The 25,508-nt window shown below is 47.3% G+C and overlaps 1 protein-coding gene across 3 annotated transcripts in view; it reads left to right on the forward strand.

The window, feature by feature from the left end:
* LOC138510563 (uncharacterized) overlaps window positions 1-25,508 on the forward strand; it is a 1,136,503-nt gene that overhangs the window by 685,825 nt on the left and 425,170 nt on the right. For all 3 annotated transcript variants that reach the window (XM_069626321.1, XM_069626322.1, XM_069626323.1), the window contains one exon: window positions 3,728-3,778. In XM_069626321.1, coding sequence (XP_069482422.1) covers window positions 3,728-3,778 — 51 coding nt within the window. The remainder of the gene's footprint in view (window positions 1-3,727; window positions 3,779-25,508) is intronic.

Below are 25,508 nucleotides of genomic sequence, written 5' to 3' on the forward strand. Positions count from 1 at the left end.
CTCTCTGCTTCATCAAACAGCACGTCCACCTGTTTTTATGTGTTCTTTTTCATGTCTGCTAGGTACTTCTTCTCTCCCCTGTCATGTGCCTCTCCTCTTTGAGGTTTCACCATTTTCTATCTCCCTTTTCCACCTTTCTCTCATTCATGGGGACACCCGCTGCAGGTTGGTATACCCTGCTGCGGGTCTTAATGCTGGGTATGTACTGTACGGAGAGGGCAGGGTACTCTCTTCGCCTGCAACGTTCTCTTGTTTAACGTCTTGCTTTATATGCTCATCTTTTTTCTCTTTGTATAACTTCAAGAGCCCCAATATATTCTGCCTACTTTTTAGCTTAGAGTCTTTGTATTTTGTTAGTAAGTACAAGAATATATTTCCTGTTATTTTACTATCAAACGTTTCCTCCCCTGCCCATGCATAGTAACACTGTCTTGCAGTTTCCTGAACCCATTGAAAATTATATTTTATTATTTGTATCATGATATTGGGGCAGGTTTTCACACTTCTGGTTGAGGGGGCTATTCCGTAATACCATTATTCACTCTACGCCTTCCCCCCTGTGTTATATCCTAATTGTCCCTTCACCCTTTTCTCTTTTCGCCCTACTTGTTCCCTGTTCACTCCTCTCTTTTTTAGTTTCACATCCACACCTTTATTCAGTTCTCAAGCGCACATACTTACCGCTTTCCCCGAATGTGCCCTACACACCCTCTAGCCTTCTCCACAGGCCTGCTCACACACTCCTTTTCACCCACAATGTCCCTCTCCACAGGCCTGTCCACACACTCCTTTCATGCACACTGGCCCTCTCCACAGGTCCATCCACTCATTTGTGTTAGTATGTCACCGGCCCTCTCCTCTGGCCCAACCTTACCTATCTTAGAGTAGGCTGGCGTCAAACTACGCCCTTCCCTGTGTTGATGTCCACCGCTAGAATGCCAAGCGAAATATTATACACCAGGTACCTTTCAGCGTAGACCCTTCCTCCCATGCTATTCAAAACCAAATGCCTCTTCAACAACAAAAAAGACAAAATAATAACACCCTTCTTTCCCAAATGATGCAACTATACAACCGCCTGTACTATGTGCAACTCCCGTCTAATGAGGTATGCCTCTTGCTTCACACTTCTCTGCTCTAAAGCTGGTGTGCCCAACCACACACATCCACCCCTTTGGAGTAGAGTATACTGAAATCTACAATTAATATGGCTGATCGTCCTCCCACCTTGAGGATGCGTCGTAGACACTATAAAAGAAGAGCCCTCCCCGTCCTTTGGCATGCAACCACAATACAACACATTCATGCATGGGTACACTCATGTTTCCTAGAGATCCTCGAGGCCTCTCCCGCACCAAGCCCTCCTATCTTGCTCGCTCCTCATCCTGGGTGCAGGCAGCACTCAAGACCAGGCAGACCTTTGCGAACTTGTCATCGGCAGGGTCTCCTCGGTAGTGTATGTAGAACTGGTCTGTGGTCGCCAGACCAGCCCCTCCCAGGAGGGTGGCCAGAATAGCCCCAGTTGGCCGAGGGAGCTGAGGATCTCGCTGGGGGCTCCAAAAATGAATCAGGAATCCTCTCCGGGCATGTAATCAGTAATTTACCAGAAGTAATCCAAAAAGGAGCATTCACCAGGCAAGACATAACGCTGTATATTACAGCTGGGTAAGCACAAATCAAACAGCACAGTGGAACAGAACTGGATGATGGAAGCTGACGAAAACCGCCCACTGCGGTCAGATCTTTTATACAGTGAGTACAATATTTGCATAGTGGGAAACAGTTGCGATTAGTGTTATGAGTCGTCAGGTGTCCCACAAAGCTGCATGGCGGGACCACGTCAGTCCCCTATAGCTAAACATTAGATCATTAGAAATGATTGGAGCAGACAGACCTGCCATCCCAGGGTTCATACCCTCCCCTTGTGGCGCCACATTCCTTCCCTCTCTACCCCATGAACTCATTTTTATTAAACACTGTGTAATCGTGCTGACCTCCGGATCTTTAATATCCTGCCATTGGTCAGCACACATAGGAAAAACATGAGACATCCTGAGCTAGTGGGAAGGGAGACATCCACACGGCTTCTGGCCAATGAGGTTCCTTGCAGACATCGGTGAGAGCACAAGATACTTGTGGCTTTTCAAGGACACCAAAACTCACCTTCTGATTGGCTTCTTCTTGCATCCGCCCCTTGCCCTACATCCTGCTTCTGAGGCCCACCTGCCAAGGGTCAATTTGAAACTGCTGTTCATACCTCGTGGCTGTGCTTTCTCTGACATATTTCTGTGAGCTTACGTTTTCCCTGATCCCAGCAAGTGGCTGAAAGCTTGGCTCGCCACCCTTGTATGTATCAACTAGTTTTGTTCCCAGTGACTGTTGTCTCCTGGGGACGAGTAGCCAGAATGGGTCCTCTCCCTTCTCTCTGCTGTGAAGTGTCGACACAGTTTTCTATGTGCCCTATCATTCAGGGCCTATCTAGGTCCTCTCTGTATGGTTTCATCTCCTGTTGTTTTCACCTGATTCTGACAGTGCGGCAGCACCCTTTGTGTGTACACTATCATAAATATTGCTCTCCCCCCTTGAGCACCTCCGCCCCACTCCTTGCTCCCAAAGCTTTGCAGTCTGTGCTCATGCTCTAGGACCGTTTACTCCTGAATATGCCTAAATGAAGCCATGTCCTATGCTGGGGTGCCCCCTCCCTTTTTCCCCTATTCCCGCAGCTGGTAAGTGCGCCCCCCCCGACGGCACTCCATCACCACCTTCATTACATTATCATGACGAAATCTCGATTTACAAATTGTATTCTGACTATGGTAAATTCCATAAATCCTACACCACATTACACATGTATCTGATTAGATTCCCTAATCATGGATTTTGTAAAAATCTATATGTGATTTAAATTGAACTTACTTGGTACATTTCAGAGGTGCTATACAGTTAGAAATATTCCTCTAGTTGATAGGAGTGGCAGATTGTGTAAGCAGAAGTCGGTTTTAGAAATTCAAAAACATCTTCTAATTGATTGTGGGGCCACATTTGAATTAAGAGTCACTTTATTTAGACAGTTTGTCTGTTCTGAGGGTATCGCATCCTTTCATTGACACCCGTTTTTACGACTGGTGTTTTGCCATGCGTTTTCTTCCCAAAAACTTCAACTACATTTTTTGGGGTGGTGGGAAAGGGCAAATAAAGGGTTGGGGGGGTCGGGAATAGGAAAAATAGTTAAATGAAGAGGGGTTTTTAAAAATTCTATGAACTTTTTTGAAAAAAACCTGCGCAAAAACACTGCCGTAAAACAGGTGTCGATGAAAGGACATAGAGCCATTCTGAGGAGGCTCTGTCTAAAGATGATTTCTACACAAGAATATTAACTGGTTATCAAACCTCATTGATTATTGCTTTGGTTTGTTGATTGTCAATACTCTTTTAGGTGAAATTGAATTCTGTGAATTCAATTAGGTGAATAATTCTGAACTATTGATATATTTATTATATAGGACTTTCAATTATTTATTGTAGGGATTTTATAATATCTTGGATGTATGCATTTCTATTTTTATATGAAATTCTTTCAATATTGTAGGATGAATTTTTATATCAACTAGGGATGAAATTTTGTGATCATCTAATTGGTTTGTTGTGTAACTTTTTTTAAAACTATAAATACAATTAAAATATTAAATACATATCTGCACCAATAAATATCTGTTTTCTTCCATAGGGGGCACCAGCACGGTCAGCCATGTTCCGTGGACCTTCTGCGAGAAATGCCGTAAGACCTTTACTTCTGATGGAGCTTAAAATAGTAGCAATGTTTTCTAGATGTGGGCATGCAAATGAATTAATGCACAGTATTCAAACAGTGGACAAATGGCAATTTTATTTAGTTATTAGTGTTGTAAAGTGTTAATATGATAATCTGATGTCTTACAATAACCAAAGAAATATTATTTTCATTACACTGTATACCGTTTCTAAAAATAAAAGCACAGCTGCAATAATGGCCCTAGGTATGTTGCTTGAATGCGGGACTGAAAAAGAATAATGAGACTATGATGCTTTTATGGGCCCTCAGACATCCCGTAAGGCCTATATTACATGAGGTAATCCCATTAATCGGCTCTTCTCCACACTAATGGGATATCCTTTACCTCAGAGAGACCATTTTAAAGATTAAAAGAGAACATGCCTCATATGTCCAGCAAACCATCACCCTTGGTCCTTTGCACCACTTTGATCAGTAGAGGTTGAAGGCAAAACAGGACCTTCTGAATACACACACATACCATCCCCGGGTGTTTCTAGGTCTGGAAAAGATCCGGGGCTACGCTAATGTCAGGACTGTCTGGACTGGGGGGCTAGCTAGCCTTTTGGATGTATCCCCTGAGCTTCTATCCAGGGCTACAACCAAAAGGCCAGGGCCTATAGCCCCCTCAACCCCCACCTAGCAACGCATCATGGTCTCAACATCCCAAGAAGGGAATGTGCCTTGTCTGTAAGGTGACAAGGGATAATAGTCTCAGTAATAGGATTGCCTCATGCAATTTAGGCATTATCCCCCCCTTACCTCGCTCGCCACCATACCCACGCTAATGCATGCAAAATATCCATAGACTACACAAACATACACACATCCCCTAATCCACATAACCCAGAGATACCCCACCCAGAGAATAGGAAATAAGTATGGCAGTATTTCCCAAATAAATACTACCCAACCAGGAATTTGGCGCCTTGCCTTGAATGTTAGCATGAAAACAGCCATCAGAACTTATACTAATACTTATACTAAGCTAGAGGGCCAGCACGTCTGGAAGTTTGACATCTGAATGATATTCATATTTATGTATACCCTGATGACTAGCTAATCCTAGCCATTGGTCTGGACAATGCTTCAAGAATATGGTCCAAGTAGGACAACTGGCTTATCGGTTGGGTGTGATGAAATCCCTCACCTGGCCTTAAATGTGTTTGTGGGGGTGATGCAGTGGGGCAGGCACTACTAACGGTTACATGATGTGGGGCCAAGGTGGGGTATGTGGAGGATACCTTGGACCCCGAAAGCACCAGGGGCCTTGAGGAGAGGATCACCACATGGGCCCTACTGCTGCTGGCACTTTAAATCCTTCACTGGATGTCCTGGCCACTGTCCCCTCATATTTAGTGAACTGCAGACTGTGATAGCCAAAGCATCAGGAAAGATAGGAATGCCCTACTGAGCTTGTCCACTTTCACATTCAAAGAAGATATGTGAACTGCTTGCAGAGAGAAGATTCCTATCTACCAGAAGAAAAAGTCTGTACTGCCAAGGGTTCCAGTGTTCACATTTACTTGCCCCCCAGCAGTTGGTCTAGGCCTTGTTGACAATATTATCCATGCATCTCAGTATTGGCATGCCCTTCAGGAAGAGGTAGAGACAACCTTGAATATCACATAATATTGTCTCCAATTGGACTACCCTGATCTTTCTACAGGGGAAGCACCAATCATGGGCCAACTGATCTTTTCAAGTTCATTAACCATTAAGTCTAGCATCAGAATCTAGCATCAGAATCTTAGGAGTGGGTATATCTATCCATGGTCATACTGCTCGCTAAAGGCTCCAGAAGTAGCCCGCAATGTTCTGCCTGTGAGGTAGTGCCATAGGCTATGTATGGCCCGTTTAACAGTAACACATTTCCGTTCTACCACCAGGTAATTCCTTTTTTTTGGGGAAGAGTAGAGTTTCCTGCTAATAAAGAGAATAGGTTTTACTTTGTGTTCATGTAGCTGGAATAGGATGGTCCCAATCCCACCGATGATGCATCTGTCTGTAGCAGGAATTCTTTTGAAAAATCTGGCATGACGAGGACTGAGTTTTTGTAGAGGACGATCTTGCGTTTTTGAAAGGCCAGTTAAACTTGGTGGTCCCATTGTACTTGGTTGGGTTGGGCCTTAGTTAGCTTGTCTGTTAGCGGGGCTCCCAGGTTGGAGAAGTTGGTCATGAACCACTGATAATACCCGACTAGGCCCAGAAATGCTCCAAGGTCCCTTTTGGTGGTGGGTTTTGGGATCTTTTGAAAAGCTTCCACTTTATTGGCTTGAGGTAGGACCTGTCTATTTCCCACTTGAAAGCCACAGTATTTAACGCAGTAGATGGCCAAGTAAAACGTTGCTGGATTAGCTGTGAGGTCATCTTCACAGACTCTGGTCACGTGCGTCAAACGTTCCTGCTAGAGCCTGCTATGTGTGACAAGGCCAGTGAAAAATGCTTGTCCATAGAAAATGGGTACCCCTATCAGCTGGGGGTGGATGGCTTTCCAGGGAGAGCTCCAGTTCCTGCCCCCACTCCTTAGTGCCAGCATGTTTGCTTGCAGAGCCTTATCTCCAGCCTTGCCTCCTAATATAGATGATTGCCAGTGCCTTTTTATTCTTTTCAGAAGTACGTTGAGCGGCCATATCACAAGGACTAAGCATCCAAGAGCATCAAGAGTCCACGCGAAAGCTTGTTGGGCATGCTGACGTGTCCTTTACAAAATCAGGATGAGTCCAACATACAGACTATCAGAAACTCAGAAGCAGATTATCTTTGAGAAACTGAGGAAAATGTTGGATTTAGGCAAAATCACACAGTAAATGTTCTCCGCCCTTAGTACTGTCCCCAAGCTAGGTCAAAGTTCACGGTTTTTTATCGACTTCTGATGCCTGAATGTAGTTTTGGAGTTCAACGCCTACCATATTCCCCTAATTAACAAACTAGTCAAGAGGCTGGCAGGGTCGGACTGGGACAAAAAATAGGCCTGCACACCCAAATAAAGTGACCCATCCCTCGCCTCAAAAAAAATGGCCCTCAAACCATCATCCGTGAATCACGTCAATTCACGACTTTACAGAAAATGCTACTTATGGAGGGTTCATGCATCTGTTGCATGTTATGTTTTGTGTAAAACGCTTCAGAAAGTGATAACATTCCTTTTGTTCTTTTTTTAAAAAACAACATCATGACATGGCTAAATACTTATTTTGCAGAACCAGACTCAAGGCATGTCTACTCGTTGCCACCAGTAATGAAAATAGAGTTGCATTTAATAAGCAGTACAGCCAAATGATGACACCGGAAAGTACCTTGCCAGTTGTATTTATGCTCATATATTACACTACAACACAACTCATATAATAACTCAACTTTGCATTCAGTTCTGTGACAGGGTCCACAGCTCCGAGGCGCAGGAGTGGCATGAACCAACCATCCCCACTGCGGTTTTGGGACCTGCTGCAAGTCGATGCTTATACAATGCTCTTCAACCACAGCGGGGAAGGAGGGTTAGGGTGTTAATGGTTGGATAGGAATGGGGGGAAGTAGAGAAACAGGAATTAGGTTTAGGGAGAGATTATGGATAGGTTGGGGAAGTTAGGTTAAGGTTTTGACCACTGTGCACGCTTCCAGCTATCTAGGGAGAACTGGCATATGAGAAGGGACACAAAGCTTGCAGGTGTTGTTTGGTAATTTACCCACCTATTGACTGCCCAAGGCCATGCTAATCCTTATGACCATTTCCAACTACTTCCTGCCACTCCACGTCCAAAACACATACTGCTGGGATCTCTTTCAACTAGCCTTATCAAGCTTTAGCATCAAACTGTTTGCTCAAAAGTAGTCTTCTGAGAGGTCAAGATTTCATTGGCGCTGTAAACGTGCTACTGATGTAATAAAAATGGCTTTACCAGGTCTGGCTTCAGCCACTCGATTTATAAGTAGTTATATGTTGAAAGGGTAGGATTGCGCTTGACACCATTATAGTACAGAAACCAACAATCAAGATACCTTGATTGTTGGATTTTGTACTATAATGGTGTCAAGCACAATCCTACCCCTTTCAGCATATAACTGTTAATTTAGTGCCAGCCTGTGTGGATTGGTTGGTGGGTACTGGATTGCTGCTCACACCCTTTTCACTGATATTGTGCTTTACAGATTTAGTAGTGATAAATAGCGCACAGGTACTTTGTTTGTGACCCCACACTTCTGGTTTCGATTTATAAGTATATTGCGTTTCCCTCACTAAAGTCCTGTTAGACATTTGTCAGGCACTCCTATTAGATGCCCAGGTACTTGCACCATTTGCATCTGCTATCATTGTTGGCCAGTTAATACCAGTACGGCAGTGCCTGACAAATGCATTTCCCATGCCTACACAGAAGCCAAAAATGTTGGCATTGCCAATGCTTGTTTTAATCTTGTTGCAACATACATACCTATACATGAAAAACTAACATGTGACAGAACATTGGGAATAGCAACGTTACAGTGCAAATACTCAGTCCAAAAGAAGAATGTTTCTAACACACACAAGGTCCAAAACAGTACAAATTAAAACCCTACTCACACTACCCTGCCCAGGCTTATACCTCGGAGCCACAGAAATTCATTGTTTCATTTTGATGCTGTTTTGGGTTGAACATGAGAGATCTGAAACCGTATCATGAAAATACAGTAGTTTGTAGTCCGAGCCAGGGTTTAGCCACGAACACAACTAAAAAGATATGCACAAAGAAAGAACAAAGAAGCAAAGAACAATTCCCACAACTTGTGCCTGACCACCACAACTGAAAAAAATGGCTGCTGGTGTGCAGCAAAACTAAATATGCACATGCTGCCACGCACCGACCGATGATTGCGACTGCCAGTACTACATCACTCACCAGGCTCAGACTGGCCAATAGCAATAATACCTGAACCACGCGCAAAATGCTAGAGTGGGCCACTTTTAGCCAATGTGGGCAAGTTTGATGAGTTACTTCATTATGCGGCTAGTAGTTTTGACCATTGTTGCTGAATCAATATTCTTTAAATTGCACGATTGCATTATGTTTTATCAACACTCCCCCACGTTTACCATTCCAACAGTCTGTCACAAAGGAGTGAATCACCCTTTGCAACTGTGGGCCTGGGGACTATGGGACTCCTGCTACACCGTGGTTATGTGAGGCGGGCAAGTGAAAGCGAACAACGTCTACGACAATTGCCAATGAGGCAGTTAACCAAGCCTGAATGGCAAATAAAATGGAGCTGGAATAAAGGAGCCGACATACGAGATAAAAAAATAGGGAAAACATACATGCCAACATTCTGTGACCAAATATCTGTAGGAATCTTAAAGGTTCAAAAATAGTAATTAGCATAATGATGACATCACAGGAAATGATGTCACATCAATTTGACCCAATGAAATGATAGAACATGACATCACAGGAAATGTGATGTGAACTTTGACCTTGTGACCACACAGAAAATGACCTCAAGTGACATGGCTTTGAAGAGCTCACAGGAAACGACTGCCTGGTGTGGCCTATCCAGATCCTCTGACCCGTCATTTGAAAATAATGTACCAAATAAGTGAGCTGTGCACACTCTGACCAGCTTCTTCCTCATTAACACAGGTTTTCCCCTTCAAACACACCCATAACAATGATGTATACAGTCTCCATTAATTTGGGATTTTTAGAAGTTAATGAAACCTTGTCAACACTTTATTAGATTAGGACTCGTACCATTTCTTTAGGAATAAAACATTTTAATAGTTTTTCTTAAAACGAACAACAGCTCTGTTAAGTAAAATAAATAAAGTATAATATTCTCACTCAGTAGCTAAATTCAATAACTTTATAAACAACAAACTGTACCATGGGTTCAATGAGATTATCTTTTGCAGAGGCCTAACAAAGCCGACATTTTTAACAAAAGATGAGTAGAAGTGGTGTTGGAAAACCTAACTTTATAGTTAAATAAATAAGCATCAGAGAATTAGGCCCGAAATAAGATAAAACAACATATAATACTTATTGTGTATTAGAGCAGAGCACATACTGACTGTACAAAGTGGGAATTGTAAACATGTTGAAACCTGTTTGTTCTAGCATATTTAGTACACTATTTACTTTCTTATAATGTGTGACATATTGCTTCTCCTTTTGGGACTCTTTTCTTGAATGTCTCTCTAACAATTAGACGGATGGTCCTGAACTTGTGCTTGCTGTAGGGCCACTGCTCTCCCTCCTAGCCAATAATGTTTGGTATGCAGACGATTTTGCTTTCTTGATTAACTTGTCAGATGGTTTCCACTTGTGAGGGTCAGTATTGCTGAACACATTGACCTTTGCTGATAAAATGCCACCGAGTGTATTCCTAATACCTGTATGGGCTGCATACACACTGTCAGAAACATGGCCTTCTTGACTCCGTCCCAGCTGACTCCTCATATCAGTTGTCACTTTCCGTACCATATTGAACAGAGTTTCACAGAATGCATTGCTGTGAGGTATTAACAGAATGTACTTTGACAGAACACACAGCACCTTGAAGCGAAGAGAGTTATCTGCAGGATCCATCAATTTGGAAAGATCTTCCCAGAACTGATCAATTCTTGTAATTCCATCTTGCCAGTTTGGCAGAAGTGTAGTAGACTGATAGTCTAAGAATTCTCGAGAAAGTTGCTGCATATGTTCTTCAGGAACAACATCAGGGAAAACATTACACAACTCCTCAATACTTGTAAATGACGAGGTCATCCGCATGTTTGGAGACAAAAATGTGGCACTCCTTACCACTGGATCATAGAGGGGAAACTTAGTTTTGATGTATGTTAGCACCTTAATATAAAATTCTCTCACTTGTTTCCTAAATGCTCCAACTCTAGGTGTCCCCTCGATATCAGAATGTCTTATCGCCTGTCGTGCCCCATAGCCAATGAACAAATCAGAATCACTTTGATGATTGCGCGGGTCATTAAAAGCAACTTCTAAAATGTCATCCTTATGCTGCTCAATGATCTCTGGCTTTACCAAGCATGACAGAATTGACTCATATAGTTTGATCTGTGACTGGTCGTATCATAGGAGCCTCTGTCTGGAGTAGGACATTAAACTTATCAAAATTGGGCATGATAGTATGGAGAAATAGAACATAGCACTTCAGTATAGGGTCTTTGAAAACTTTCACTAGTCGTTGTTCTCTGTCTCCACCTTTTAGATTTTTTTGCTGTTTTCTTGTTGGCTCCTCACTTGGCTCATCATCCTCGTAGTTTGTAAGAAAGTAAGATTTCAAACTATCCCACAATTTTAAAGCTATTTCAAGACATTTACTGAGGCTCAGCCATCTTGTACTTACATGTTTGAGCACCTTACGAATTTCCTGATCACAAAAAAGTAGGGATTCCCTCATTTTAGATTTTCTTTTTGCACTTTTTTCAAAGTGGTAAAATAAGTCAATAGCAAATTCTTCTGGATTGAAGCGAATGAGAGCCTTTGATCCATTTTTTGCAGATAGATGAGAAAGGTGGCATGGGCACCCCATCATATACATAGCTGCCCTATCTTTTTTCAGATGCCCAAGAACTCCCTTGCCTTTCCAGTCATAACAGAAGCATTGTCACAAGACAATGAGGCACACTGTGCAAGACTAAGATTTTTCTCTTCCAATTATCTTTTTACAGCAATGTAAATATTTTCACCTGTCGCTTCATTAACTGTTGGCATGTCCAGAAAAGAATGTACAACTAGCCCAAATGTTTGGTCTTCATGACTTATAACCACTGGAAAAAATGTATCCTCCTCATCTGAACTTCCATCGGTTGCAAGAGAATACCACTTTTTATTGACAGCAAGGAACCCCTTTAAATCTTGCATGGCATCAGCAGCAATTGCATTGTTGATATGGCTTCCTTTGGTTCGGCCACATGAGTATGACTGAGCAATTTTGCTATCTGGAAACATGACAGCAGCCATCTTGGAAAATTCATCATTTACACTAATTGGCAAATTACGCTTGACAATTAGCCCTTGAAAAAGAACTTCTGCTTTTATGACTTTGTGAGAGAGTTGTGATGATGTTTGCATAGAAGCTATTATACTACTTGTTCCACTAACTGCAGAGGCACGTGACTTGTGTTTTGAAGTGGCAATATGTTTCTTCAAATCTGCCATGCCACCGTGTCTTATGGAGAAATCACACCTACATATTGTGCAGAGGGCCTCCTTTGTGCCCAGCCTTGAAGGCTTTAGAAATGGATATGTCTCTTCCCATGATGTCTTGTATACATTGTCCCACCGAGCTGGCTTTGACATGGTCAATAATAATTTCTGAACTATCTTGCCTGGTTTCTCCCTCTGTCACAATCTGCTTGCATGCAGGGCTCCTTAGTCCAGTTCTAAGGGATATAAAAGCTACAATAATACTTTTTTAATAATGGGTACGAAGACAAAGGATCTTAAGAGGTGCAACATCATGAAAGCTTCTATTGGGATTCAAAATAAAGTGCAAGACAGAAGATTTTACATTTACTTCTCACAAGTTAGCGAGACAGCGAAACCATGAAAGAACCTACTGTGCCTTAAACTGGAAAAAAACACCGGCTAAGGAGATGTGGTGAGCTTACGCAGCAACAACAGCGGGAAAGTAGAGACATCACACACTGACAATTTAGCACTGGGACTGCCCTGTGAAAGTTCCATTAGAGTCTAACGTAACATATAACTCAGTTTCTTAGACAGTCAGTCAGATATCACACGTTACAGATATACGACCGGGGGCCTGTGAAAGGTCTTGACTGTTGTCGCACAAAGGCCTTTGACAGGCCTGGGTAAGCTGGGTTAAAAGTATATATCTTGAAACCATTTAGCAAAGTACAAATGCCAAGTTATGCAAGAGTTTGCCCAGAATTCCTTTGTAATGTCTAGCACTCCAGTCTTTTATTGCAAATCCTGCTCTAATGCTCTGATTATGAATGGTTAATCTTCTACTCATAGCCCAACTCTTCCTTGTCAGAGTACTTATTGAAAGTGATCTGCCTTTCAATAGGACCCTTACCCGCGTTTTCATAGTTATAGCCCCTCACAGCGCAGGAGGTAGGGGGAGAGGGAATTGTGAAAATAAATTGTGACAGGGTTCTGTTAAAGGTCAGGCAGACCACCTTCAAGAAGTACTGTGATGAGGAAGGACACAGACGTAATTATATTTTTACATTATATATACTGAGTACTCTCACAAGAGCAGACATGAATTGAGTGCAGGCCTTTGTAGGGACACAGTTCTCTGTGTGCCCCTTGAAGGCAGTTCAAGGCTTATTCAGATTTCTCTGGTTTCATGGTCTAAAATAGTTGACTTTATCCCTCAACCTTAGGTATTCTAACAAACTCTGTATCACTTTTCACTCAGGTTAACTAAGTGCCGCTGAAGCATTCAAATGCAACCAATGGCACGTGTGATGTCCAGATATTAACTATTTAAATTATATTCTTGTATGGAGTTAACACCAGGCTATTAACTAGCCAGATTTTTATTTCTCACAAAAAACAAACACAAACGGCGACCATATGTACGGCTATATTTTTGGTGGCGACAATATTACCTGATACCCAATGAGGTTAGTACATAGCACTGACCAAGCCCTTGCTGACTGAACCACGAGCAATGAGATGTGTGAGTTCCATGCCTCATGCTTTGCAAACATTTTACTGTCATGGTGACTGTTCTGACATGAAATGAGCAGGCTCAGAAGGAATGCACAATTTGATGAATTGGTCATGTTTTAGTTGTCAAAATACGCTGTTTTTAAGCAAAGCAGCCAGCATCCTATATTCAGGCTATGAACATTATGTGACACCTAGTTCAGCCCCCTCAATCGCACCCACACCACTGACAATTCGCCTTCCCCCACCCGGGAAGGGAGGGTGGTGTTGTCCCCCAGTACAATTTGTCAATTTCCAGAAAGATGCAATATTAGCCTTTCTCGAGAGGCAAGCAAGGTTTAGAGTAATGATAATGATAATGGTGTGTTATTTATTTAGCACCTTAATCCAAAGCGCTTTACAGAGCACATATTTACATACAATATCACCCAACCGAAATTGGTACTCATTTATCGACCTCGGAAGGATGAAAGGCTGAGTTGGCCTTGAAAGGGATTCGAACCTGCGACCTGCAGATCACGCTCAGATCGCATCAGCGCTCAACCCGCTGAGCTATCTTACCAAAAAGGATCGAAAGGGGTGAGGTTGGGGGCGAGGGTGTCGTTTTGCTCAGACCCAATCAAAGATTTATTCAGCTCAGAGCGCAACATTCTTCCATAATGGGCACATGTTTACTCACGCCTGATTAAAGATGTGTCCAGATTTTAATTTGTCATATCTCTCGGCTCAAATATGTATTCGGAGAAGAACACAGGATAGGTCTACATAGGCAGGTGTTCACTGTTCATCCATGCCCAAAAATGCTATGCTATTGCCTGAAATCGGGCAGGTTTCCTCTCGGACCAGTGCAAAACTGAACAGATGACTGAATGGTTTTCAATGAGGCATAATCTCTGGTGTTGCTTTGGGCAACCCTCCAGACCATCATTTTTCAGACTGCCATGCCATTACAGAAAGTGAAAGGTCATGTTCAAATCAGGCGTGGTCCCTCCTCAAAAGGGGCAGTACAGCCCTAATTGCACGGTCACACACATTGAATAGATTGGGCCAAAGCAGAACTGTTCGACACAATCCCTAGTAGGGCCGCTGCCTTTAGAGGTGTAGTTTGCCTTGCTCCCTTAAAAGAAATAGGGACACAAGCTGAGCCTTTTATATTTAAAGATCTGAAATGCAAGGTGTGAGCAGCTTTTTATGCAATCAGTTTTTTTGTACTTTTGAGAATGTTGCTTTGCCGTACTTTTGAGAATGTTGCTTTGTCGGACTGGCACAAAGATGTATGCTGCCCCAAGAAAATTGCCATTTTGCTACCCACCTTACTTTAAGGCCAGAAGTCAAGTTTTTAGGGCCAACTTGGTGCCTTCCGCTGCTTGCAATTGCCTGAGTGTAATATTGGGCCTGTTGCTTTGCTCAAACATCATAAAACTCTGACAGACCTCTACACACTTACAACTAATTTATATCATTTTGGGTCTGGCGTGTGCCAGGGTGAAGACCGATGCACAAGAGCATCATGCCTGCGCCGACCCTGGGGGGGGGGGTTGGCGGCGGACTCTGCAACGTGAGCATGGGGGCAGCCAGTAGGTATTCCTGCACGTGAGACGCACTAGGGAGCATCGCACAATGGGAACAGGGAAAAACCCTAACATATCACTGGCTCGGCAACCAACCCCACAGTACGAGCTCAGCTCTTTCAGTGCTGGGATGATGCGTTGTTTGGGTGAGCGTGAATGTACGCCTGTCAGCCTGTCTCTTCTACGCCGCTATTTTCCAGACTCCCTTACCACGACCACACCGATTGTGTCTGCAAGGCTCCGGAGAAATGTATATACATGTGGCACGTTCTAATGCCACATGTCTCCCTCTCTTCTGAAACAGGCGGTGGCTACGAAAACATCTATTATTGCCAACCAGACTCCACTTATTTATTTATTTGTTTAGGTTTTGGCATTTGTTGCCACCCGTTCTGGCCACTTAATGTAGATTATTTATTAAAAAACGATTTACATCCCCTGTTTGCATTTGGTTTCTGAAGCTGAAAGCTGCATACTTGGCAGAAAACGTAGGTAAATGAAACACAATACATGATTAAACCAGCTCAAACATTCTGCTTATCAAGTGCCAATTACACGTATTTTGTTGTTTCCCTCAATTTTGTTCTTAGTTAATCTCCAAGCTGGTTTAAGACTTGCAGCACATCAACAATCATGCGTGAATCATTTCAAAGGCCGGGACATTCATGTTGCCTTCCGATGCTGCACTCTAAACCTTTTCGCATTCTTCTTGAACCTCCTCCTCCCACTTACGGCTCTGTTAAAAAAAATGGCCAGCAACCGTGTGGAGGATTCTTCCCAGATGTATTAAGACAGTGGTGTCTTAATATATTCCATGCAGAATCCTCCACACGGCCACGGTTGCTGGCCATTTTTACACTGACATTTGGGACACTGAGGCAAACCCACCAAGCCAGGGGAAGTGTGGAAACAAAAAAAAAAACCTCTAGAAGCTCATCTCAGGCAACACAAACACGTGGGCTTGCAGTATGAACCATGTAGTAATTTCCTTGGGACCCGCGGCCTACCCCCTCCTCCCACTGCCCTGCCTTAAACTCCTTGCATCCCCGCTCCCTCCCCCATCCCACCATGCCTGGCGTGCCCCTGCTAATGAGCGCAGGCCCATTAAAAACACATTCCAGTTTGGACGCCCCCCTTTCTTTTGTGTAGTGCTTTGCCAGCGCAGCCAGGCAAATCCCTTCATTGCCGGCTCTGAGAGACAAATGCTTTCACAATGAATCTGGGCGGTTTTCTATTTGCATAACTAAACTAGGCAAGCTGGGAAGTAAACAAGGCGTCTGCAGAAAGGCCTCGACTTCGAATGTATTTATTGAACAGGAGGAGGAGTGCTTGGGTCAGAAAGAGTGTGCAGGCAAGTGGGGCACCCTATTAAGGGTTCTTCGCAACGGGCACTAGTACTAAGTAGCGCTGAACAGATGATGGCGAAAGAGTGGCAGTGTGCTGGGTTCGAACAGGGCCCCTTTCCAGGGATACGATGGAGTTTAAGGTAGACATGAAAGCAGGGGAAGTGGTTATGATACTGGGGAGAGGAGGAGGACAACTCTTCACAGGGGATCGGGGACACGATTTCTGCAGCAGAGAGGACGTGTGACAAGAACTTACTTACCCGTGAAAGACAAGTTAGGCACCGTGACCAGAACTGCAGTGCCCAAAGGATGGCACTGACGCTGCAGGCACTGCCACTGCAGACACAGCCTTGCTTGGTGCGCAGCAGGGCAGAGCCGGAGTCACGTGACGGCCCATCTCAGATTTTGATTGATGACAGAGGCGTTGGCCCACGCCAGCGCCTCTGTCATCAATCAAAATCTGAAATGGGCCGTTACGCCCCCAGTGCTCTGGGGCCTCAGGCAGAGGCTGAAAAAGCCGTCTTTCAGCCACGAAAGTCGGTAGGCGGTAGGACTGCTTAAAAAGCGGTATCCTACCGCCTAAATCGGTAGGGTTGGCAAGTATGGGAAAATGAGCAAAGACAGTTATAAAAAGGAAAGAAAAGGGGCGAAAGAAACAAATGCGAAATGAAAGAGGCAAACATGACGTAAGAAATAAGCAATGAGGGTTTCGACAAATGCATGGCAATAAACATGAAAGGGGGTCGGAATCAGGCAATGACGAAGGAAAACCTAGATAACAAGAAGACGTCAAGAGAGAAAAGCATGCACACAACTAAAAAGAAATGCACAAAGAAAGAACGAACAAGCAAATAACACGAAAGGGACAGAGTTCACTGCTTACCTGTCCAAATGAGGAGCCAGCCAACAACAAGCCAAAACGGTGGCGACTGGCGAGTCTGTCACTCGATGACACAACGGCTCCTCGCCTCCGACCTCCGCTGATGCATTGCCTGCTGCTGCTGAGGGCGGCTGAGCTGAGCCACGACACAAGGGGCCCAAGATCAACTTAGGTGACAGTCCGGTCGCTGCGCTGCCTCACTCACTCTACTGCAGTGCACTGCAGTCTGCAGACTGCTGCCTCTAGGTGTGTGAGTGTGTGCGCCCAAAATGCCCAGGCCCAGCAGCCAATATCCTCGAAATGAGGAGAGAGATGTCACGGAAATTGACCTGACCTCTCTATCCTCTCCTGCTCGTGTCATTCCCCGGCCACAGGGCACTCAGAAAAAGTTGCTTTCAACTTTGCAAGTGCAACAATTTGTTGTTGTTACTTGCACCTGCAAAGTTGAATGCAACTTGCAAATGGAGGAGAGTCTACTCTGTGCGAGGTCACAGGCCCAGCTCAGCCCAGGCAGGGTGGGTGAGGTGTTACAATTCTTCACACAGGAGCGCAAGCGCAGCCTGACTGCCGCTAGCCACGTAATAGCCGGGCCCAGCGAATCGGATGCCAGCCAGGCCTGAGGCCACTGGGCCAGCGATCACGGTGGTGACCCGGGCCCTTCATCTACTATGCTAATACTGCAGCATCATGCACGATAAAATTCATCGAAGCAAGCTAACAACGTGTGTGTCTTACCTTGCTTTGATGAATGCAGCCTGCTGCCATCCAATCCAATGCTGGGAGCTGGCTCGGGCCGCAGACAGCAAGAAAGTTACTTCCGTTACCTAAAGTAAGTTACAAACAATGTATTTCCCCAAAAAAACGGCCCATGGATGGCTTTTTCATCCAGTCTGACCCTGGATGCTGGGGCCAGCAAAGAACATCTCCATGTTATATCTACCCAAGGGAGACTGGCAGGTGCCTCCACTGCTTACTTTGTGGGCGGGGGGCTTACTAGGGCCCAGCCCAGGCACTTACTTCTGACCCCCAGCAAATATTTCTAATCCTAGTTTGATTATGTTGTGTTTTTTTTGGCAACTTTATTATTTTAACTGTCAGTCAGTCATAGTAATAAAACAACAACAATGTGCACTGACCTGGGTCTCCTCATCCTGGGCTTGCTCATTGTTATTCACAAACCTGATATGCCAGGCTAGCAGCTCATGGCTATTGATCCATTTTCATGAATAACAATGAGTTAGAAGGTGACAATGTTGGACCCTGATGCTGGCTATGGCCACACACTGCTCTAATAACCTACTTGATATTGCTGCAAATACTCTACTGTAATCACCAGCAAAGTGGGTTGACAACAGCAGGCCAGTCACCAGCCAGCAGCCACTACACAGGGGCAAGGACAGTGAAAAGGCCAATATCAAAGAGGAGTGCCTAGCATGAGTGCCAAACCAAGGAAGATGATCTTGCTGCAGTGTTTGACAGGCACTTTCAGCAGTTCAGTAATGGTTTGGCCTGCATTTGTCCAATAATTTACCATGGAAGGAAAGCATGTTGGCTCCTTTATTCTACCGATAGATTGCTCAAAATGTTCGGCTTGCCACTGATTGGATCAGAGCAAAATATTAACAATAATGTGTTGTAAAGAAACACTTAAATATTTAAATTATTTCAAGACACCGTATGTTATGTCGATTGGTATCTGTGAATCAGACCATGCATCCATCACCCTCAATGAACCGGTGGTATTTGCACCTTTAACACCAATTATGTTGGTACTGTATGGCACCAGCAGGAAGGGCTGGTGTCAGTAAGCTGGGAGTGGTATAGCGTCGTTTCGCTGACAGGGGTTTTTTCGTTGGAATTTTTACTGACAAAATTCACCCCCAAATAAAATAAAACATATTTTGAAGAGTTGTTTCAATGGAATTCCTTCAGTAAAAATGTCAATGAAGAAACTCCCATTGGAAAAATGACACAGAACCCCTGGGAGCTGCCTGTCCCAATGTGTCAGTGGCATGCAAGAAAATATTTGGGCCCTGGCACTTATTTTATTAAAAATTAAGCACTGAGTGCCCCTGGCTGAGGTGGATAACCCCCAAACAGCCTTTTCCACCCAGATGGCCTATACCAATTCACAGTGCTTACATTCAGGCTAAATGTGGCCCGACTACCTTCCAATGATTGTTGGACCAAATCCTGGATTCCTGTCAAGCCTTTGCTGATTCCTACGTAGATGACATAATAATCTACTGAAATGAACAGCGATAGCACTTCACCACTGTCTGCAAGCAGCTGTGAAAGGCACACCTAACAGCAAACCCTGATAAGTGTCATCTAGCCCGATCTGCAGTGAAATATTGGGGCTTCTAGGTGGGGAACAGGAAAATGTTACCACAAAACGAAAAAGTAGAAGCCATATGCTCTGTAAAACGACGAGCTGCACAGAAGGACATAGGAGCCTTTTAGGCCTGATTGGTAACTACTGCTGCAGCATTCCCAAGTACTCAGAAATAGCTAGTCCCGTAACTGACCAATTCAAAATGGACCATCCAAACTTCATACAATGTGATAGTCTAGCCCAGAGAGTCTTTCAATCAACTCAGAAAAGCCTTGTATAAAAGCCCTATAATGAGCACGACAGCCTTCTCCAAACAGTTCCTCTTACAGACAGGCCCCCCTGACTGTCATCTTGGGGACTGTATCATCGCAGACAGAGGATGGGGAAGAGACGCCTATCATCTACCTTAGTCAGTTGGTTGTTTTGCTAAATAATCAGACTCTGGTGCCTGCCTGTCCTGTCCTTTGGCTGACAATTTCTTGACTCTCCATCTCATCTGGACTTATCTGTTTTTTGTGCCATGAGTATTGCCTCGTCCGCGCCCTCGGACCTAAGGGTTTATGGTTGCGCTATATAAATGAATTGAAGTAAAGGTAAAGTAAAATCTGGCACAAAAGAAGGCAATGTAGATTTCCTGTCAGGCTACCCCAAGATAGATAGTCCACAGGGAGATGGGGAAAAGGACGATTACATGGGGGAAAGAGTTGAGGTGTGTGACAAGACCAGTGATTTAGCCTTGTTCAGTGGGGATGGAAACCCCACTAAGCTGGGGGTGAGTGGCCTATCAGGGAGGGAGTCAGAGTGAGACAGATGGTTCAGCAGAGAGGGCCCAAGTTACTGTCCCACCCACGTAGTGCCAGCATGTTCAGACCCTCATCTCCAGTCTTACCTCTTAAAAAAGATGCTTGCCATTTTCTTTGTATTATTTTCAGAAAATATACACCTGGGGCTACGGATGCAGCAGGAGAGAAAACCTCATTGTCAACAAGAAAACATCCAACACCAAACAAGAGAAATCTGTAAATAGGAGCTGAAGCCCAAAGCCTGAATTACGCCAGAAACACTGACAAGGAGAAAGAGACAGATGAGCTACATGGCGCATAGAGAGTCTTTCAGTGCTCCCAGAGCAAGCCAGTGAAACTACAATCACCAGGGATCAGGAAGGGAGCCAAACACAGCTTCCCTCTCTACACTTGCGCTACTCCACGCATATCCTCAGTCACTCTCCTTCCACTCCCTCAGTCAACTTCTCGCTCACTCTCTACTCTCCCCTACCAACTTCACTCTCCTGGCATGCACATACAGAACCAAGTACCACTTTCTCACACCAAACAAAATCTCACCTTGAACACCCCGTCAGTGATCCTTCTTCACGCAAACTGCCCCAAAGACTTGATGCGGCTATTATGCACCCTGTTCACAGAGCGACTACACCATGTGCTGGCTCAAGTCTATTCCATGGAGGCTGCTGGAGGAACCAGTCTGCTTTATCTTTTTATTACGGGTTTCTTTCTTGCGGTGGTGGTTTGGTTCTGCAGCTGATCTACATCCTGATCCTTGCACTTCTTTATAAGGAGGGAAAAAAACTAGCCAGAATCACGTGAAACAGCCATGGGGGGATGCAAAGTTGGTATTTGTCACATTCTGACAGGCACAAAGGGAAGAGAGAGGGACTGAGGCCCTCCCAACTTTCACCTCTTCCCTCTGGGTTAAGACGGGCTCTGGCTTCCTCCCTTTTAGGTCCCCCAGCCCAGGCTGAGAGGGTTCCCCATGCTCTCTTAACAGGATGGTGTTACTGATCCTGTCACATATTTAAATGTTCTGTTTCTTTGTAGCAAGAAAGATCGAGGAGCAGGCAAGCCTATTGATTCTAAATGAGGCATGGTGAAATGGGGTTCACCTTAGCATCTCTGGTTGCTGTGATCCCTGACAGGCTCGGACTCCCTTGGTGCTTTTTAATGCTTGTCAGCACGTTAGCCCATAATAAGATTGTTGGTCCCCTTCCATTCCTGCAATTGTTACTGAATTGTAATGTTCTGTTTCACAATGGTGATGGTGTACTTCCTGCCACATGGCTCTGATTGAGTACATACGGCTATGTTTGAAAGGATGCAGATGTGCTGAATCTCTCGCCACCTCCAGGCTGGCTTACATAGTCCTCAGCACTTGGTCAATAGTTCTTTGGTCTCAGAAGACTGGTCCAGTTCCTGTATTAGATGCACGAGTGCTCAGCAGGTCTGTGATTCAGTATTTCCTGCAAAGGTTGCCCACACCTATCGATGAAGAATAATAAAGGGGCTTTACTAAACCGACACACTTTACCTGCAAACTCGAAATTCAGCGATATTGTATAGTGGCAGTAATCCTGTTGCTGCTAAAAAAAAGGGGTCGATTCATGGAATTAATGTGCGCCGAAAATTCCCGCGCAGAGGTGGCAAAACGTGCGATTCTCAGTAAAAGTGTGAAAATCGCAGTGCAAGTGCGAAAATCGCAGGGAAACCAGCGCACATCGATTCATGGAAGTCCGTGCGCGAGAAAAACATTGGATGTGCGCTGAAAAAGTGTGCCGCGCACGCCGGCGCACAGGTCCTCCAAGAGCGTGCGCCACGGCCACTGCGAAATCACACATAGCGCGGCGCACATCACAAAAGTAGGCAGAACACGGGGCGTAACACTCGGAATGGGGAACAACGCGTGAAAATATGGGCGTCACAGGGGAAGTACAGGAGGCAAGTGCGCGGAATGCCCACACGCTCGCCTACAACCCGTATTCATGGAATCGAATAGGGCAAACCAGCGCACGGTCAAAGACGCGCACAGGGCCAAACAAGTACGCCACAAGAAAGCAGGCGGTAGCGTCCCTGCGCCTGAAAAAAATGTGCGCCAAAATGTGCGCTAACAAAAAGCACCCATATACAGCCATGATGAATGGTCCATACAGTGGCCCTCTAGGACAAATGAGGTGCAAAGGGGTACCGACAAACACGGACACCCGCTGTATGAAAAATAGCATGTGCGTGTGTTCCTGGGTGCGCGGGAAGTTCCACACGCGATTGGCCTGGGTACGTGTACTTCGGGGTGCGCGGGAAGTTCCACACGCGATTGGCCTGGGTACGTGTACTTTGGGGTGCGCGGGAAGTTCCACACGCGATTAGCCTGGGTACGTGTGTTTCGGGGTACGCGGGAAGTTCCACACGCGATTGGCCTGGGTACGTGTACTTCGGGGTGCGCGGGAAGTTCCACACGCGATTGGCCTGGATACGTGTACTTCAGGTGCGCGGGAAGTTCCACACGCGATTGGCCTGGGTACGTGTATTCCGAGGTGCGCGGGAAGATTCACACGCGATTTCAGCAGGGTACGTGTATTTCGGTGGTGCCGGGGAATGCTACACGTGATTTGGCCGTGTGGGTCCCCCCAGGTGTTCCCTCTACACCCTCCATGGCCCCTGCAGGCAGCCCACACCACAGGGGACTACCCTGCACCCCTGTTCATGTCCCACAGGCAACCCATCCACCATGGCCATGCCCCCCAGCCAACCCACATGTCACCTTGCACTACTGATCACCAACACATGTCTCCCAGCACCCCCACCCCCCAGCATCCAGGGGCACCCTCCACCAGGCCCCCACTCATATCTCCCATCACCCCCACCCCCCAGCAGTGCAGGGGCACCCTCCACCAGGCCCCCACACATGTCTCCCACCACCCCCACCCCCCAGCAGTGCAGGGCACCCTCCACCAGGCCCCCACACATGTCTCCCACCACCCCCACCCCCCAGCAGTGAGGGGCAGCCGCCACCAGGCCCCCACTCATGTCTCCCATCACCCCACCCGCCAGCAGTGCAGGGGCAGCCTCCACCAGGCCCCCACACATGTCTCCCACCACCCCCACCCCCCAGCAGTGCAGGGCACCCTCCACCAGGCCCCCACACATGTCCCCCACCACCCCCACCCCCCAGCAGTGCAGGGGCAGCCGTCACCAGGCCCCCACTCATGTCTCCCACCACCCCCACCCCCCAGCATCCAGGGGCACCCTCCACCAGCCGCCCACTCATGTCCAACTCATGTCTCCCTGCACCCCCACCCCCCAGCATCCAGGGGCAGCCTCCACCAGGCCCCCACTCATGTCTCCCACCACCCCCACCCCCCAGCATCCAGGGGCACCCTCCACCAGGTCCCCACTCATGTCCAACTCATGTCTCCCACCCCTCCCACCCCCCAGCAGTGCAGGGCACCCTCCACCAGGCCCACACACATGTCTCCCACCACCCCCACCCCCCAGCAGTGCAGGGCACCCTCCACCAGGCCCCCACACATGTCTCCCACCACCCCCACCCCCCAGCAGTGCAGGGGCAGCCTCCACCAGGCCCCCACTCATGTCTCCCATCACCCCCACCCCCAGCAGTGCAGGGGCAGCCTCCACCAGGCCCCCACTCATGTCTCCCATCACCCCCACCCCCCAGCAGTTCAAGGCACCCTCCACCAGGCCCCCACTCATGTCCCCCTGGACCCCCACCCCCCGGCAGTGCAGGGCACCCTCCACCAGGCCCCCACACATGTCTCCCACCACCCCCACCCCCCAGCAGTGCAGGGCATCCTCCACCAGGCCCCCACACATGTCCCCCTGCACCCCCACCCCCCAGCATCCAGGGGCCCCCTCCACCAGGCCCTCACTCATGTCTCCCACCACCCCCACCCCCCAGCATCCAGGGGCACCCTTCACCAGGCCCCCACACATATCCCCCTGCACCCCCACCCCCCAGCAGTGCAGGGCACCCTCCACCAGGCCCCCACACATGTCCCCCTGCACCCCCACCCCCCAGCATCCAGGGGCACCCTCCACCAGGCCCCCACTCATGTCTCCCACCACCCCCACCCCCCAGAATCCAGGGGCACCCTCCACCAGGCCCCCACTCATGTCCAACTCATGTCTCCCACCCCCCCCCAGCAGTGCAGGGCACCCTCCACCAGGCCCCCACACATGTCTCCCACCACCCCCAGCAGTGCAGGGCACCCTCCACCAGGCCCCCACACATGTCTCCCACCATCCCCACCCCCTAGCAGTGCAGGGCACCCTCCACCAGGCCCCCACACGTCTCCCACCACCCCCACCCCCCAGCAGTCCAGGGCACCCTCCACCAGGCCCCCACACATGTCTCCCACCACCCCCACCCCCCAGCAGTGCAGGGGCAGCCTCCATCAGGCCCCCACTCATGTCTCCCATCACCCCCACCCCCAGCAGTGCAGGGGCAGCCTCCACCAGGCCCCCACTCATGTCTCCCATCACCCCCACCCCCCAGCAGTTCAAGGCACCCTCCACCAGGCCCCCACTCATGTCCCCCTGGACCCACCCCCCAGCAGTGCAGGGCACCCTCCACCAGGCCCCCACACATGTCTCCCACCACCCCCACCCCCCAGCAGTGCAGGGCACCCTCCACCAGGCCCCCACACATGTCCCCCTGCACCCCCACCCCCCAGCATCCAGGGGCCCCCTCCACCAGGCCCTCACTCATGTCTCCCACCACCCCAACCCCCCAGCATCCAGGGGCACCCTTCACCAGGCCCCCACACATGTCCCCCTGCACCCCCACCCCCCAGCAGTGCAGGGCACTCTCCACCAGGCCCCCACACATGTCCCCCTGCACCCCCACCCCCCAGCATCCAGGGGCACCCTCCACCAGGCCCCCACTCATGTCTCCCACCACCCCCACCCCCCAGCATCCAGGGGCACCCTCCACCAGGCCCCCACTCATGTCCAACTCATGTCTCCCACCACCCCCACCCCCCCAGCAGTGCAGGGGCAGCCTCCACCAGGCCCCCACTCATGTCTCCCATCACCCCCACCCCCCAGCAGTGCAGGGCACCCTCCACCAGGACCCCACACATGTCCCCCTGCACCCCCACCCCCCAGCATCCAGGGGCA

Source organism: Ambystoma mexicanum, chromosome 6p (genome assembly GCF_040938575.1).
Source record: "Ambystoma mexicanum isolate Mex_15411 chromosome 6p, UKY_AmexF1_1, whole genome shotgun sequence".
Lineage (NCBI taxonomy): Eukaryota > Metazoa > Chordata > Amphibia > Caudata > Ambystomatidae > Ambystoma > Ambystoma mexicanum.